The sequence below is a fragment of the Terrapene carolina genome, unplaced genomic scaffold (assembly GCF_002925995.2).
Source record: "Terrapene carolina triunguis isolate 2854851 unplaced genomic scaffold, T_m_triunguis-2.0 Scaffold139, whole genome shotgun sequence".
In the NCBI taxonomy this organism is placed as follows: domain Eukaryota; kingdom Metazoa; phylum Chordata; order Testudines; family Emydidae; genus Terrapene; species Terrapene triunguis.
In genome coordinates, this window is record NW_020664490.1 from 16365662 (window position 1) to 16384567 (window position 18906).

General features: G+C 47.2%; 1 protein-coding gene across 1 annotated transcript in view; it reads left to right on the forward strand.

Annotated features, from left to right (window-relative positions):
- KPNA3 (karyopherin subunit alpha 3) overlaps window positions 1-18906 on the forward strand; it is an 81547-nt gene that overhangs the window by 19860 nt on the left and 42781 nt on the right. Inside the window, exon 2 of the mRNA XM_026653441.2 lies at window positions 56-100. Coding sequence (XP_026509226.1) covers window positions 56-100 — 45 coding nt within the window. The remainder of the gene's footprint in view (window positions 1-55; window positions 101-18906) is intronic.

Consider the following 18906-nt stretch of genomic DNA (forward strand, 5'->3'; position numbering starts at 1 on the left):
TATTTATTTATTTATTTATTTAATCTGGATTCTTTTTTTTTTTTTTGCTTTTTAGACAATGAGAAGACACAGAAATGAAGTAACAATTGAACTGCGGAAGGTAATTTGATCTGCTTTTGCTTATCGGCTGTAAATTTTCTTAATTTTGACATTTTCTAGTGTCTTCATCTATTACTATTGTTGTGTTTCTACTACAAGCCTGTATTCAAGGCCCCATGTCCTATATAGAATGTTAGGCTTAAATTGTCTTGTGGACTCTAGAAGTATGAAGTATTTCTTCACTTGCCCACTCCCTCCTAGTCTTCTCGCCCCCATTGCCTACTTTTAGCTCAGCTTAGCTTAGTCAACATATAGCCGTTGCTATGTGTATTTAATTTGGAATAAAGTTCAGTTTAATACTCTGTGAACTGAGGGGTGAAAACATTATTTGCTCTGCCACCAAATTTTCAATGAACTACTACCTTTTGTATTGCAAAGCATTGTAGAAGCTGTCAAGAAGCTGGAAGCTTGAAATCTTGGAACGGAGCAGTTCTGGCACTTCAGAGGGTGTGGGAGGTCTTGTTTTTTGGTTCTCAGGCCTGATCTACAGTACTTAGTTAGGTTGACATAAGTTTCCGTGCATCGACCTATTTGTGCATGCGCCTACACTCAAATTTATCTCCAGGTGATGTAAGCACCCTGTCACACTGATACAGTGTATATAACCACCTCCCCAAATGGTATGGAGCCATAGTTGACCTACTGAGGTCAATGCAGTGTGAGTGTAGACCCTGCATGACCTGTGTCAACCCTAACAGTCCTCCACCATCTGTCCCATAATACCCCATTCCCTGCGACAGTGACTACTCTGGCCACAACTGTAAACTCTGCTTCTCAGGAGTCAGAGACTGGAAGCCACCGTCCCCCCTCCCACCCATACCATTTAAGCTCCCCCATGTGTTGGTTTTTTTTATGCCATTTCCTGATTGCACAGCGTGGCAAGCACATCTAGCAGCTCACCCTTGTGTGCAACCGCCCAACTGACTGTGGTGGGTCCATGCACTAGATGCAGTGCTGCCTGCAGTAGACCGGAGGTATTGGAACTTCTGCCTGTGGGAAGAAGAGGTTTCAAGCACCGCTATAGACCCGTTGTAGAAACATGGACATCTATGAACAGATTGTATGTGGGATGCCGCCCAAGGGGTATGATGGGAATAAGCAACAGTGAAGCATGAAAGCAAAGGAACTTCAGTAGGAATATCACAAGGTCAGGGAGGCCAACAATAAATGAGACGGTGACCTTACAGCAAGCTGCATACCATTCTTGTTGGAGACAAGTCAGCCCTGGGGCCAGTATGCTAGGCAGTAAAGCCAGCATAGAGGCCTGTACATATCGATGAGGCTCATTCAGAGCCCAAATATTAGCTCCAAATGTGAAGAGAAGTCTGAGAAGGCGGAAACTAAACATCAGTCCTCAAAGAACAGCCTAAGGCCTTGTCCACACTACAGAGTTTTATCAACACACCTTAAGCAGACAATAACAAACTGGTATAATTACATGACTTGCACATGTTCACACTAAGCTCCTTCTGTTGGCAGAGCATGTACACACTTGGTGCTCTAGCATTGACAGTGAGAGCAGTGCACTGTAGGTAGCTATCCCACTATGCTTCTATGCCACCTTCTAAAGCTAGGAGTTGTGGTAAGGCAGAATGAATCTTAGTGCATCATGGGTGTGGACTCAATGTCCCATGCAGTTCTTTCTGTCCCAACATTCCATGGGCTTCTGACTGCATTTCATGGCATTTTTCAATGGCCTCTGTTACTATGTGCCTGCTATCTGTCTGAAAGGATGGGTCCTCCACTGCACTTTACTGTTGCGACCACTGTTCTGAACACATCACAGATGCTCATGCAGTATATCATGAGCACACAGTCTGAACAGGAATCAGAGTTGCCTGACCTGCTGTGTGCCATGGAAAGAAACAACACCAGATTACTTTGGTCATTCATGGAGCAGCTGAATACTGTGGACTGTCGCTTTTGGGCTCAGGAAACCAGCATTGAGTGGTGGGATCCCATCATTATGCAGGTCTGGGATGACAAGCAGTGGTTGTAGAACTTTCGGCTGCGAAAAGCCACCTTCCTAACTGGCAGAGCGATAGATGGCATGCATATTCCAATTTTGGCCCTGGACCGTCTTGCGATGGAATACATCAATAAAGGGGGTACTTCTCTATGGTATTGCTGACACTTGTGGATCACCATGGGCGTTTCACTGACATCAACGTGGGGTGGTCCAGGAAGGTACATAACACAAGCATCTTCAGAAACACTGGCCTGTACAGAAAGCTCCAAGCAGCGACTTCCTTTCCCGGCCAGAAGATTCCAGTTGGGGATGTTGGAATGCCCATAGTGATCCTGGGAGATCCAGTGTACTCCTTACTCCCATGGCTCATGAAGCCTTACATGGGAAACCTGGACAGCAGCAAGGAGCACTTCAACCATAGGCTGAGCAGGTGCAGAATGACCATGGAATGTGCCTTTGGCAGATTAAAAGCACACTGGCGCTGCCTTTATGGCAGATTAGACCTAAATAAGAAAACATTCCCATGGTCATAGGAGCCTGCTGCAGCTCCATAATATTTGTGAGGCTAAAGGTGGAAAAAAAAAAAATTTTCCCCCTCTCCTCTCCCCCCCGCCCCAGGCTGGAGTGCAGAGGTGGATCGCCTGGCTGCTGAATTTGAGCAGCCAGATACCAGGGCTGTTAGAGGGTCACAAGCGGAAGCTATTCGAATCGGGGAGGCTTTGAGGCAACATATTGATAATGAGTCCTAGTAATGTCGTTTCATACAGCACTTTAACTTGCTGCCTTGCATGAAAATTGTGGTGATTCATGACTAGGATTTTTAGTCAACAAATGATCAAACTGCCACTATGTATTACTACCAGCAGCAACCACCACATGTAGGAGACAGATTGGTTATCTTTCAAAGAGTTTTTTATTAAATACCAATTAACACACAAAAGACTTAATGGGAAGGGAGATAACAGTGCTGGGCAGTGTCGTGTCTCATAACTCTGTGTAAGTCAAGCTATCATTTTGGAAGCTGTCCAAAGGAGTGGAGTGAATGGAGTACCGAGACGTTCCAGGAAGTTGCAAGGAATGTTTGGAAGGGGTTTGGGGAGGGCATTGAAAGCAGTTCTGTATTGGCTGCAGGAGGGGGCTGAGCACATGTTTCTATCTGGGGCATGATTAGGGTCTTCAACATCTGTTTGCTCCTCCATCACTTTTATCATTCGCTCCTAGCCTTTAACTATGCACTCCTCACACTCCTTTCTGTCCTGCAGGGTGTTTTTCCACTCTGTTCTCTTTTTTTTAAGCCTCCAGGTATTGGAGCATCTCTCAGAACATGTCCTCCTTGTTCCATCTTGGTCGCTTTCTTATCTGGTGGAGGCACTCGGCTGGAGTGTCGGGGGTTCCCCCGAAGGTCATATCTGCAGTAGCATAAGAAACAATACGCAGCAGCATGATTGTTAGTTCACGCACAGCATTGAATCATAGTGAAATACACCTCTTTTAACATACCAATCACTTTCTCGCTGTCCTTTGACAAGCAAACATCTCGGTGAACGCCCTGAATATGGTGAGTTCGGCCTGGGCATTAAGGAAGGGCCAAAGGGTCTAGGTGGTTTTTAAGGGGATCAGTGCAGGTGACTAAGGACAATATTGTAAATTTTGTCACCATTTTCCACAGGCGGGGTTGATTGAAGCCGATACTTTGCTCCTGAATAAGCAAGGATGCATCTTCACAATTGCAGTTTCAGATCCGGTCCCTATGCTGCTCACCTGTGTGCCGCTTTGGTCCCTGCACAAGTGATTGCTGAGTGGTGCAGGAAAGTTTCCTACAGTGGGGGAAGGGACAAAGCAGCTCTGCCAAGGAACCTTCAGCAGAGGATTGGCGAGTACCTGGAGGAAAGTTTCCTGTAGATCTCTCTGGAGGTTTCCCATGAAATCTCGGTGTGTATCAACATGCTGTTCTGCCACACTGCTTAACTGCATGGGATATGGAGCACACAGAAACACAGCTAGTCTTGCACATTTCTATCCCTTCACCCATTTCTAGAATATGCAGAGCAAAGAACATCTCTATCTCATAACCGAGCAGCATCAATGCAAAAATATCATTTACCCAGGACTCTCCTCTCTTACATCATGAGCACCAGAGACGGACTGCTGGGACTGGCCAGACCCTTCCGGAGTGGGAAAAGAGGTCCTGACTCACCATGCCACCAGACAGCTGTGACATGTGCACCACCTTTTCATCTACAACTTCATCCTTGGGGTTGAGTCCAGTGTCTGCTGCCTGCCGCCCCATCGAAGTATCCACTTGGCTTTTGGTGGTGGAGGTGGGGTTGCTGCTAAGGATGGTGTCCAGCTCCTTATAGAAGTGGCAGGTCTTTGGCACAACACCAAAGCAATGGTTTACCTCCCTTGCCTTCTGGTAAGCCTGCCTCAGCTCTTCTGTCTTCGTACGGCACTGCATCATGTCCCATTTGTGGCCCCTCTCCAACAAGCCATGAGAAATCTGCCTATAGGTATTGAAGTTCCTACGGCTGGAGTGGAGCTGGGACTGCACACCTCCTCTCCCCAGTGCCAGCAGATCCAACAACTCAGATGCGCTACAAGCAGGAGAGCGTTTGTTGCGTGGAGTCGTCATGGTCAGCTGGGAAGATGTGATGTGAGCTCTCCATGCTGTGCAAACAGGAAGTGGAATTTCAAAAATTCCGGAGCCTTTAAAGGAGGAGGGGCAGATGCCTGTGTACCTGGGTGCAGGGGGAGTTCGAACTGCTGACCAGAGCGGTCAGGATGGGCATTGTGGGATACCTCCTGGAGGCCATTTATAGCAACATAACCAACCACAGTGTCTAAACTGACATTTTGTTAATCTAACTTTGCCACAAAAAGCTCTACACCTCTTGTCGAGGTGGTTTTATTTTGTCGGTAAAGCAGGAGAGTTTTGTTGGCAGAAGTAGCATTGTAGTGTATACATCGCCACTGTTTTGTTGACAAAACATGACTTTTGTCAACAAAACTGTGTAGTGTAGACAAGGTCTAAGTCCTTGACCAGATAGGGAGTGAGACCCCCCAGTGCCAGCCTTGGTACTGGTTTCTGCAGCTGAGCTCAGCAAGGGCCCAAGATACAATCTGGAGGATTTTGGATCACCTCCAGAGACCTTCACCATGCCAAAGAAATGACTGGCACTGATGCCATATCACCTTTACAGCACTGCCATTCAAAGAGGAGATACACTCTGTGCTGTCCTTTTTGCCTGCATTGGACAGAGATCCTCTTTCTGCTTTCATAGTGACCCGAAGGATGGCACGGGGGGGCCCTTATTCAGTCATGTCCCAGAATGGGGCAGGAGTGGCACTGAGGCAGCCACCCTGAACCAAGCCAGTATCCATGGACATGTCACCTTGCTCATGTTGGCCTTACTGGAATTGTTGTCATGCATCTAGGAGCAGATCCTTTTCCTATCTTTCTAGAAAGAGTAGATCATGTTCTCAATGGCATTATTAATTAAGCTGCCCACACAAGAACCACATATCGGCTCCCAAGAGCAAGAAGCAATGAAGGAATTAGAGCAACCCTTGTCTTTCTCCTCAGTGCATGAGGCAGTGACACCAGCCCCAGATCTAGTAATTGATTACTCCTAAAGCTTTTTAGGATCACCTATCTTGCATTGCGGAGACCCTGCATATTGAAGCAGTATTTATATACTCTCAATTTATAGTCTCTCAATTTCTTTGATATTTTGACAACCATAATGCCAACCAGAATTGCCCTCCTTGTTAATGAATAGATCCTGCAACCAGCCAAAGGACTGTGGCAAATATCCCAGACACTCTTCCGTCCACTTGAAAAAGAGCAGAGAAGAGATGTCAGGTGCCCCAAAGGGCTTTGAACACTTTTATGCCTATCCAAACCCATGGTTGTCTTGGCAGGACAGGAAAAAATTGTTTCCACAAAAGGAACACTGAAGGACAGAGACTCCAGTGAGTTGTATCTTTTTTGAATGCAAGGCATATTCAATAGCCTCACTCCAGCTCCTGTTGGCAAATTACCAGGGCTTATTGGCCAAGTACAACTTTCTCACCTGGGAGAATGCAAAATCAAGCAACAGAACAGGGATGAGGTAGGGAGGGTTGTGAGTTCAATCCTTGAGGGGGCCATTTAGGGAACTGGGGTAAAAATCTGTCAGGGGATTGGTCCTGCTTTGAGCAGGGGGTTGGACTAGGTGACCTCCTGAGGTCCCTTCCAACCCTGATATTCTATGATTAAGGAAAGCGAGATGGTTGTGGGAATGTCACTACTGGCAGCCACTGATACATCTGATACAGCTGCACAGTCCATGGCTGTCACTATGCCACAGACCTCATGGCTCTAGGAATCTGGCACACTACACAAGGTACAGGCCACTATAGAGTACCTGCCTTTCAGGGGAATGGAGCTCTTCAGACCGAAAACAGAATAATTATTCCACTCCCTTAAGGACTCAAGGTTAACAGTATGGTTCTCAGGGATTTACATTTCAGCCCCACTATACTAAACATTGCAAGTACCATCCCTAACAGAGGACACTGTCCTACTCTTGGGGACACCAGAGTACCCAATAAAAGGAAGCCTAGGTATTCCAGGGGATGGCCATCTTCCACCTCCTCTGCTAACCTGGCTCCTTCTGAGGCAGCAAATTTGACAGGAGCATTTAGTCAAACTGGAGCCTGGACCCACTTTTAGGAACCATCTTGCACTTTCTTTTGGGCCTTGGTGGCCATCATAGCTGACAAATGGACCCTATATATTTCTACATATTACTCCCTACCTGCCCCCTTCCCTGTTCTTTCAGGTACCCTTTTCACAAGAGCCAATCGCAAACAGAAGTGACCTTATTGCTTCATCTAGGAGCCAGAGAAGATACCCACTGAATACAAAGAAAGAGGCTTCTCCTCCTGTTTCTTATCCTGAAGAAAAAATAGGGACTTTCTTCTCTTCTAGACCTGAGGAGACTGAACAAATACATATGCTGCCTCAAGCTAAGTCTACACTAATAAGTTAGGTCATCCTAGCTACGTCGCTCAGGGGCGTGAAAAGTCCTTACCTCTGAGCCATGCAGTTAAGCTAACCTAAGTCCCAGTGTAGACCATGCTAGGTCAGTGGAAGAATTCTTTCATCAACCAGCTACCACCTCTTGGGGAGGTGGATTAACTACAGCAACAGGAGAATCTCTCCCATCACAGTAGTGAGTGTCTCTGCTTAAACCGCTGCAATGGCACAGCTGTAACACTGAAATTGTGCCAGTGTAGCTGGTTAAGTATACACATAGCCTCAGCTTCAGGATGGCACTGCTTACCTCAGTCATCACATCTCTTCAGGCTCAAGACTTGTAAGTTGAGAGCCATGAACCAGACACAGGCTTCCACATAGTCATCTATCTGGGTTACAGGAAATACCAAAGGTTCATAGTGGGGTCCAAATATTACCAGTATAAGGTACTGCTATTTGGACTTTTCACAGCCCTGAGTTGTCAAAGTGCTTAGTGGTAGTAGGGATCAATCTCAGAAGGAAGGCTATTCATATTTACCCTTACCTTGATTGATTGATTGCAGGCACATCCCAGGAGGAGACAGCTGCAAGCCTGTAATATGCCCTTTCTGTTCTCTCACCTGGGTCTCCTGGTGAAATATGAAAATCCTTCTCTTATCCATCACAGACAGTAGTTCAGAGGAGCCTTGACCATGTCAACAAGAGCATACTTGCCTGAACATAGATTCCTGTCAATGCAATCACTGTTAGAATAGAAACATACTCGATTATGACAATGCCGATGTGTATGGGGCTGTTCAGCTGTATGTTAGTATTACGCGTGGGGGAATTCTGCGCCACTGTGCATGCGCAGAATTTGTCCACTGCAGAAAAATGACTTTCTGACAGGGAAGCCACAAGAGCAGTCATGTTTCGGGTGCCTAGGACAGCTGACAGAGGTAAATCACTGTGGGACTGGGGAAGACCTGGCTGGTGGCTCCTACCATGCACCAGGCTCAGGTGCTAGTCCCGGCTGGGCTGGGGAAGACGGGACTTCCTCTTCCCCCATGGCATCTGGGGCTATGTCAGACCCACCCCCAGATTTCTCCTTTGGCTGTAGGAAGCTCTGCAAACTCCCTCACCCCCCTGTGCTTCCTGCACCTATCTCTGCTCAGCTGCAGGGGGAGGGATCCCTGTACAGGGAGCTGCTCCCCCATCCGCCCAACCCCCATGCATCCAGACCCCCTCATACCTAGACCCTCCCGCCCAGCTTTACCCCCCTGCACCCAGACACCCCACTCTCCCTGAACCAGGACTGCTCCAATGAGGCACCCGGATCCCTGCCCCACTACTCCAGTGTGTGGACCCCCTCACTATTCCCCCACATCAAGACCCCCCTGCTGAGCCCAACCATCTTCACCTGGCCCCTGCTGCAGTGTCCCATTACCGCTGCACCCAGAACCCCCCAACAAGCCCCTGTGCATCCAGATCCCCCCGCCCTTGCATCCCCCACTGAGCTGCCTGTACCCAGATTGCCCCACACAGAACTCTCTCAACCCACACCTGGATCTTCCCACACTAAGCTCCTCCACACTTGGATCCAGCCTTGCTGAGCCTGCCTGCCCACACCTGATGCACCTGGCATGGAGGGGCAAGGCCCTAGGGTGTTTCTGGGGCAGGCCAGGTCCTTGTGCTGTGTCAGGGTTGGGTGCAGCCTCACCGCTGAGTCCATGTCCTGGGCGGAGCTGCACAGTGATTTCCCACCTCTGTGCAGCCAATGGCCTGTGCTCCCCAGTGCCATGCTGGAACCTCCACATTTATTTGACAAATAAAATTTGCAGAATTTTAAAATATTGTGTGCATAATTTAAATTTTTTTTTGGTGCAGAATGCCCTCAGGAGTGTAGTATGCACATACATGATGCTGCTTTCCAGATTTCACCTGCAGTTGTACCAACTCTGTCTCAGAATGGTCTATTCCCTAGCAAAACACCAGCCAAGTAAAGATGCCATGGTTCCGCTTCATGTCATCACAGAGCTGAGATCACAGAATCATGGAAATGTAGATCTGAAAAGGGACCTCAAGAGATCATTTAGTTCATCTGCCTTCTTCTCTCCTCCCCGCCCCCCCAAAGCAGAACCAAATATATAGTCTGGCAGCATAATGTAGTAAAATCTTATTCTGTGGGCAAGTTAGTGATAAAGGATAGGGGAGGTGTCATTTGATTTGTAAAAATCTGCAGAATCATAATTTCAGTGCTGGTATCCTCTGGCATGGCAGGGGGCCTTGCTGCCCCTCTGACTCAACTCCAGGTCCTCCCAATTGATGAAAATTTTGATAATTGTGTAATTGGAAATGAGACAAGTTGGGTATCATTCAAAAGCCCTTCCTCTCACAAACACAATGGTACCAAACATGACAAACCTAGAATAGTTACATAGATATATATTTGAAAAATATGTTTAAAAAGCCACATTTTAAATTATACTTTAACAGAGAGATCTATTGCTTACATAAAGAATTCACTGATCTTCGATAAGCCTAGGGAAACTAGCCTTGACAGGTATGACTGAAAACATTTGTTAATCAGTCTCATCACCGTCTAGGGCAGCACTGCCAGACACATTGTCACACTGATCCCTGTCCACCCTGCACTTGCTGGCTGCAGGCCAAACACTGCAGGGAGGTGAGTCTCTAGTCTTTGCACCCGAGCATTTGATTAGCTGAAGGATTGATTTAGGAGCACATGGTATTTCACACACAACTGGTGTGATCAGTCCATCCTTCAAGATCCATCCATGCTTGATAGGAGAGGATAGTTTTGATCTTTCCATTGCCTGAGGATTTTCCCTTTTTATAGCAGGTATAAGTGCACCTCTTGTCAGTGGGAATTTTCCTCCATTTGTCTGCTTTGTGGAAAACATCCACCAGCGTAGCTCTGCATAGTGTTATAATTTTGGTCTTTAAATGGTAAACTCTGCATACAAACACTTCCTATTCAACTATGACCTCGTCAGTAACTGTCTGTTGTTCTGAGCACCTTCAGAGTGTGGAGTGTGACTTTGGAGGCTAAATCAAATGTCTTCCAGTAAAATAATTTGGTCTTTCCAGCAGTTATTTGTAGTGGTATATTACACGTATGTAGCACAGTTGTATTTGTTGGAAACCTGCCTTTCACTCAAGCCACTTGCACCTGAGGCTTTGCAATAAAATGACAGCCTTGTTCTATGTTTGAATACCGTCATATTTGCTGGTGATAAAGTCACCATGACCACCGATGCACTATTTAAAGTTGTAGTACAGGTCATGTGGAATTATTTTTTTCAAGTTTGGCATCAGCTATGAATCCCTGCAACTCCCATGTACTGCAGGACAAAATGCTTTTACATAAAAATTCAGCAGCTGCAAAGAGCCTTCATATTACTGTTGACATCAGCACTTTTTTTTTTTTTTTGATAGTGCCATGTCTTTTGCAGCTTTTAAGGACATGCATTGTGATTCATTTCTGCAGCTAGGCTTGCTAAAAAGTACATCCATATCCCACAGTTCATCTTCAATAAGTGCTTTAAGAGCCTTTCTACTAAGCATTTGTTCCTCGTCAATCCTGTTCAAAGCACATATTTCTCTTAACTTCTGCTTCAGCCGTCACCACTACTTTCCCATCCATTAGAGCCTCTGTGAGGCAATTTATGAACTCCACAGTTTGCAGCAGTAAAATCAGTATTTGTTTCTGTTGCTTTTACCTGTTGACGTAACGCATTAGACATTGTTAGTGTATCACTCAAAATATGTCATATGCTTCAAAATCTTTTGGGTCAATACAGCTACTTAATTTTAATTTCCATGAAACGTTCTTACTAAGAATGACTGTTTTCATACAGTTTCTCACTTGTCTCTTGTTGAAATTGTGCTTAATGGATGCCTTCGGGATTCTGGCTTACTGTGGAAGAAGCAGCTGTTTGTCTCAAAATGCACGCCATGGGGCCTAGTATAAGGCGAGTCTTGCCCATGGCTGGCACTTATGCCAGTATCTTCAATTTTCTCCTGATGCTCATTAACCTTGCCAAATTCCCTTTCCGGGAGCACTTATCGCATGTAAGGTGCCACAGAGCATTGTGTTTAACCAGGGCCTCTATGGCGATATTTGCCAAAGATTCAGCTACTGTTGGTACTCTTCATCTCCCCATTGATGTGTAAAAATGATAAAGATTAAAATAAAAACCAGGACTATGTAATAAATTACTTTTGGATTGTAATTATGGTACATGAAGTATGTTATGTAACTGTGCATAGCATTTGTAGTTGGAGTCCAGTAATTTCTGGCTGGATGCTGATGTATTAATCAGTGCCTCATAACTCCTTTTTGCATAATAAAGATAATCAGTACTGCTGACCCACTTCTTTTTTTGCCTGTGATGGCAAATCAATTTGAAATACTCCTTTGATTTGTAGTATTCTGTAGCATTAAAAAACTTAATAAAGTATCCTTTTCTGAGCATTGACTGATAACACAGTATTGTCAGTTGAGGGCCAAAATTTAACTTTGTAAGGGCTGCATGTTTGATATGCCTGTGTTAAAGTATAACTAAAATAGAACATAATTGTTCTAGATTTGTCATGTTTGGTACCATTGTATTTGTGGGAGAAAGGACTTTTGAATGATACCCAAGTCAACCCATTTCTGACTGCATTGTATTGTCAAAATTTCCACCAACGGAAGGATCTGGAGCTGTGAGCCAGAGGGGCAGCAAGTCCCTTGTGCCACACCCTGGAGGATGACACCATTGAATTTATGATTCTGTAGATTTTTACAAATCAAATGACAGAAAGGAAAGAGTTGTCATTAACTTGCTCACTGAATTACACATGCTCCCAGTCTACTACCCCGTGATGGGTTTGTCTAAACCAGTGTTTCTAAACCTGCGGGCTGCTTGCGGCCCAATCAGCACACAGCTGCGGCTCATGTGACATCCTTAGTACAGGTAGTTTATATATTGTGTGGATACGGCCCACATAACGCAGAGAGCTGCATATGCAGCCCACAATGGTAAAAAGGTTGAGAACCACTGGTCTAACCTGTTCTTAATAACCTCCAGTGGCAGGGATTCCAAAATCTCTCTTGTTTAAACTATCCTAGAACTTAACATCCTAACTACAAGGGTAGTTTTTCCTAATGTTCAACCTAAATCTCCCTTGCTGAAGACTAAGCTGATTGCTTCTTGTCCTGTCTTTATTGGACATAGAGAACAATTGGTCATATCCCCTTTATAACCGACCTTAACATACTTGAAAACTGTTATCGGGTCGCCTCTGTCTTCTCTTCTCAAGACTAAACATGCCCAGTTTTTTAATCTTTCCTCATAGGTCAGGTTTTCTAAAGCTTTTATCTTTTTTTTGTTCTCATCTGGACTGTACTCACTTTGTCCACATCTTAAATTGTGGTGCCAAGAACTGGACACAGTATTCCAGCTGAGGCCTCATCAGTCCCAAGTAGAATGGAACATTTACTATTTCTTGAGAGTTGGTCCTAAATGTATTCCAGTTTAATGGGACTAAAACGGGGGGGGGAGGGGAGATAATCTCTACCCAAGAATATTAAAGGAACTGGCACATGCAATTGCAAGCCTAATAGCAAGGATTTTTAATGAATCTGTAAACTTGGGAGTTGTACCCCGTGACTGGAGAATTGCTAATATAGTTCCTATATTTAAGAAAGGAGAAAAGTATTCTGGGGAACTACTGGCCTGTTAGTTCAACCTCAATGTATGTTAGGTCTTGGAACAAATTTTGAAAGAGAAAGTAGTTAAGGACTAGAGGTAAACTGTAATTGAGATAAAATACAACATGGTTTTAGAAAAGGTAGATCATGCAAGACCAGCTGATCTCCTTTGAAAAGATAACTGATATTTTTAGACAAAGGAAATGCATTTAATACATGGGACACTAGGTGGGGAGAGTTCTGGGGGCATGGCTACACTTGCAGACGTAGAGCGCTGTGAGTTAAACCAGCCCTCATAGACCACAGCAGGGGGAGTGCTCCAGTGTGATCACATTGTCAGCTGCAAGCGCACTGGCGTGGCTGCATTTGCAGCACTTGCAGCAGCATTGGGAGCGGTGTATTATGGCAGCTATCCCACAGAGCACCTCTTCCCATTCTGGCGCTGTGGCTTGTGGGAAGCAGGCGGAGGGTTGCAGGGTATTCTGGGTCCTGTCCCAATGCCCTGTGATGCATCGCTTCGCATCCCAGCAATTGCTGTGCTTCCATCCACATTTGGTGCCATCTTTCAACGTTTTTTGTACTGTGCGCTCTGGATTCCCTTTTGGTCTGCGGGAATGGATCCCAAACTGCTGAGGAATATGCTGATGGGTCTCACCAGCACATCATGAATTGCAGTCGAGTTACTCCTTAAGCTAAAAACTGACCGTGAGGAGTCTGACGATGTCGACTCGCATAACGGTTACGACACGGGATTGCTTGTGGCATTCACGGACATGCTCACCACAGTGGAATGCAGCTTTTGGGCTTGGGGAAACAAGCACTGAGTGGTGGGATCACATCGTCATGCAAGTCTGGGATGACGAGCAGTGGCTGCAGAACTTTTGCATGAGAAAAGCCACTTTCATGGGACTGTGTGCTGAGCTCTCCCCCACCCTGCAGCACAAGGACACGAGATTGAGAGCTGCCCTGCTGCTGGAGAAGCGGGTGGCTATTGCAATCTGGAATCTGGCAACTCCAGACAGCTACCAGTCGGTCGCAAACCAGTTTGGAGTGGGAAAGTCTACCGTTGGAATCGTGTTGATGCAAGTTTTCAGGGCCATTAATCGCATCCTGCTGAGAAGAACCATGACTCTGGGTAACGTGCAAGACATTGTGGCTGGCTTTGCACAAATGGGTTTCCCTAACTGCGGAGGGGCGATAGATGAAACTCGTATTCCAATTCTGACACCAGCCCACCTAGCCTCCGAGTACATAAATCAGAAGGGGTATTTCTCTATGGTTCTCCAGGCGCTTGTGGATCACCGTGGGCGTTTCATTGACATTAATGCAGGCTGGTCCGGAAAGGTGCATGACGCACGCATCTTTCGGAACACAGGCCTGTTCAGGAAGCTGCAAGCCGGGACTTTCTTCCCAGACCAGAAGATCACTGTAGGGGAAGTCAAAATGCCCATTGTGATCCTTGGGGACCCTGCTTGCCCTTTAATGCCGTGGCTCATGAGACCCTACACAGGGAGCCTTGACAGCAGCAAGGAGCAGTTCAACAACAGGCTGAGTTGGTGCAGAATGACTGTGGAGTGTGCTTTTGGCCGTTTAAAGGGCTGCTGGCACTGTCTGTATAGGAAGCTGGACCTGGCTGATGACAACATCCCCACGTTATAGCCGTGTGCTGTACCCTCCATAACATTTGTGAAGGGAAGGGTGAAAGATTCACTCAGGCATGGACCTCGGAGGTTCAACACCTGGAGGCTGAATTTGAACAGCCAGAGAGCAGGGCTATTAGAGGGGCCCAGCGTGGGGCTGCAAGGATTAGGGATGCCTTGAGGGAGCAATTTTGAGGTTGAAAGCCACCAGTAATGTGCAGAGCACCAAACAGGAGTGAAGTGCAGTGGTTCCAATGTTAGTAGGAATCTGTGTTTGCTACGTATGATGCACTGACTTGCAATGCCTGTTGCTTTCCTGGGCTACGGTATCTTTTACTTAATGTAATAAAAAAGAATGTTTTCAAAACCAAAAAATTCATTTATTGAAAAGAAACACAACTGCTTGGGAAACAGGGCATGACACATCGGTGCTGTTTGAGACGAAGGACGCTGGTTGGGGAACGGGACAATCACAGATTTGCGTATATCCTGTTATCATACTCAGCCTTCCTGTCTGAAGTGCTGTGCAATGAGTGCTGCGCTTCAGGCTGGCTAAAATGCGTGGTGATGTTGGTTGAGTGCAGTGGGTAAGGGTCATAGTTTGCAGGGCTGGGTGGTGAAGCTACAGGTGTTGGAGGCAACTGGTGTAGATAAGAACCCGGATGTTGGGGAAAGTGGGTTGGTGGTGACATGGGGGCACAAGGGAAAGAGTTTTGGGACAAGGGCTGTGCGGGGGCGGGGGGGCAGAAGTGCTCCACCTGCATTGCTACGAGCACCTGTATTGAGTCCGCTTGGCGCTCCATGATGCTCAGCAACCGTTCTGTGCTTTGGTGCCGGCGATCTGCATTCTGCTGGCGGACCCTCCTTTCACTCTCCTGACCCTCCTGCACTTTTTGATTTTTCATTAAGGGACTGCTGTATGACTTAATGCAGCATGTCCTCTTTGCTTCTTCGTGGACGCTTCCTGATTCTTCAGAGTCTTTCAGTCGTTGATAACAAGGATGGCTGGATCTCAAGGTTGCATCTGTAAAGCCAAAATGCAGCACTTAAGAGGCAGCATTGTTCACACCAGACAGAGCAATGATTCGGCCGTACTTAAAGACAAGCACAGTGTATACAATAGCAGAAATTGCCCATCCCAAAGTGAGTGCACATAACCCACAGGAGCACCAAAATGGTGAGTAAGCCTAGGGGCAAGGGGGGCTGATGGTTTTAGTACTGTCCTCTGGGGTTCTGTGCCTTGGGGAGAGCCAACAGCTGCAGGGGGCCCCTATACTGAACAGTGTCCCCACATTTTCCACAAGATGAGTTCGTCCTGGAAGATATCTCATTGCTGAGGGTGACCTGGGAAGGAAGGGAGGGTCTTCTGCTACAATGCAGCATCTGCCCTGGCCCATATGCAGCTTGCCTTTGTGCATCAATGGTCTCTCTCTCCCCCCCTCCCCCCGCCACCTCCTAGCCAGTCACGGCACGGTGGCGCGGACCTGTTAGCCTTACTGGGACAAGGAACACAGTAGCTCTGCCAAGGAACCTGCGCAAGCGGATTGCCCAGCTTCTGCATGAGACCTTTGAAGAGATCACTGAGGCCGATTACTGTGATGTGAGAGAGCACACCATGCCCTATTCCACATCTAGGCATGCATGCAGCCCTAACTCTCCTTGTCCCAAGAGCCCGCACCAAACAACTTCCTTCTCAAAATAAAAGCCGCTTACTGGGCACCTCCTCTGATGTTTGTTCTTCCCCAAGCACCATCCGCTGCTACTGGCTATCTTCCTCCTGGCTTGAAAATAGCTCCTGGCTGTATGCATTTAGGGATGCCGGGCTGTCTCCCTCCTCCTCAACACCCTTGCTCCCGCTTTCCTCCTCCTCCTGCCTTGTTGAACTGGGCTCTGAAGTGATCATGGTGGTCTTCGGAGTGGAGGTGGGGTCACCCCCAAGTATTGCATCCAGCTCTTTGTAGAAACAGCAGGTTGCGGGGGCAGCCTCGCAGGCTTTGTGGTAGGCATTCCACAGCTCCTTCACTTTAACCCTGCACTGCAGTGCATCCCGGTCATGGCCCCTTTCCATCATGTCCCTTGATATCTGCCTGAAGGTATCATAATTCCTATGGCTGGAGCGCAGCTGGGACTGGACAGCTTCTTCCCCCCAAACACTAATGAGGTCCAGCACCTCGCCATTGCTCCATACTGGGGATCACCTGGCGTGTGGAGGCATGGTCACCTGGAAAGATTTGCTGAGGGCACTCCACGCTTTGCTGAGCAAACAGGAAGGGAATTTTCAAAATTCCCAGAGAATTTAAAGGGCAGGTCTGATGGTTGGTCACCTGAGGGCAGGGCAGTAGAGTTCAAAGTGATGACCAGAGTGGCTAGAACAGGCATTGTGGGACACTTCTGGAGGCCGATCAGGGTGTCCACACTGGCGCCGCGGCGCTCCAGCCAGGGTGCAGCAAGTGTTATGCTTCTCGTGGAGGTGGATTACCAGGAGCGCTCCAGCTGCGGAGTCCGGGTGCTCTATGTGCCTTGCCAGTGTGGACGTGTCGTGAGTTTGGGCACCCGGGACTGCTTTAATGCACTCTAACTTGCAAGTGAAGCCAAGCCCTGAGTTATTCTTTTCCAGGTGGCTGGCGGGTGGGTCTTGCCCACGTGCTCAGGGTCTAACTGATGGCTGTATTTAGAGTGAGGAAGGCACTTTCCCCCAGGTCAGATTAGCAAAGACCCTGGGAGCGGGGTTTGCCTTCCTCTGCAGCATGGGGCATGGGTCACTTGAAGGTTTCAACTAGTGTAAATGGTGGATTCTCTGTAACTTAGTCTTTAAAACATTATTTGAGGGCTTTAGTAAGTGACACAGAGGTGAGGGTCTATTACAGGAGTGGGTGGGTAAGGTTCTGTGGCCTGCAATGTACAGGAGGTCACACTAGATGATCACAATGGCCCTATTCTGATCTTAAAGTTTACGAGAGAATCTGTGTGCCATGTGCCTGAGTCCGGAAGTTTTCTCCAAGCAGTGTTTGTTGACTCGCACATGCACAGTATTTCCCCTCGTGCTCCTGAATGAGGGTATAAGGGTGGTGCGGCTCGACACCACTCCAGTTCTCCCTTACAGGCTTGGCACCACTCGATCTACAGGCTGACCAGGGACCATATTGACTCCAGAGTTATCGTGTCTTCAGAAGTTCTTGCCTTTCTTGCTTGGTGGTCCAGTGTGTCCAAGGTCTTGGTGAGAACACCCTTCCCAAACTGAGGGCCACCATTGTGACTTATGTCTCCCTTACATGATGGGGTGCCCACCTGGACCACCACACACCCCAGGGTACATGGACACCATGAGAAGCCAGACTGCACATAAATTTGCTGGAGCTTGAAGCAGTCCACCTAGCCTGCAAGTCTTTCCCCAGTGGAGGGATGCTGTATCTTCATGCACCCGAAGACAGTATGGTTTATGAAAGGCTTGATCAGAACCTTCCCACTGGTCATCAAACCCACGCTCCGCTGGGACTTTAACCTCATCCTGTGAACTCTCATAGGCCTGCCCTTCGAACCTATGGCAACGTATGCCATGACCTACCTCTCCATGAAAGTGGCATTCGTAGTAGCCATCGGTTTGGCCAGAAGGGTCAGTGAGCTACTGGCCATTATGACAGACTCTCTTCACACAGTATTCCACAAAGAGAAGGTCTCCCTGCTGCTACACCCCAGATTCCTCCCGAAGGTTGTGTCCAAATTCCATATCAACCAGTCAATTCACTTACCTGTGTCTTTTCTGAAACCCCATGCTTCTCTTGAGAACAAGAAACTACACTTCCTTGACCTCAGATCTGACCTGGAGTTCTACCTGCAAAGAACCAAGACCATTAGAAAGTCTCCAAGGCTCTTTGCTTCCATAGCAGAAAGAGCAGAGGGCTAAGCTGTAGCCTTACAGGGAATTACTAAGTGGGTCTTGGGATGCATATTGGAATGCGGTAAAATAGCAAAATTTACCCCTCCCAGGGTTTTACAGTGCGCTCCATGCGAGCGCAAGCAGCCTCTACGGCATCTTTATCGGACGTCCCATTTCAGGACATTTGCAAAGCTGCAACTTGGTGATGTATCCACACGTTTATGGCACGCTACGCCCTGATTCAAGCGTCCGCTGTGGATGCAGCAGGAGGAAAGTCTGTATTACAAACTACTCTGCTACCAGCCTCCTTGCACCAACCTCCACACTGATCACTGCTTGCAAGTCACCCATGTGTAGAATATACACTCGAAGGAGAAGAGGTTACTTACTGTAACTGGAGTGATGCACGGTCCCTATGTGTATTCCACTATTCACCCTCTTTTTCCTCTTCTTTGGCCTTGATAACATTGCAGTAAGAGGAGGAACTGGAGTGGTGTCAACCTGCACTACCCCTTATACTCTTGGTTGCTAGCACGGGGGGGAGACACTGTGCATGGGTTGGTCAAAGGATACTGCTTGGAGAAAACTTCTGGACTCAAGCAT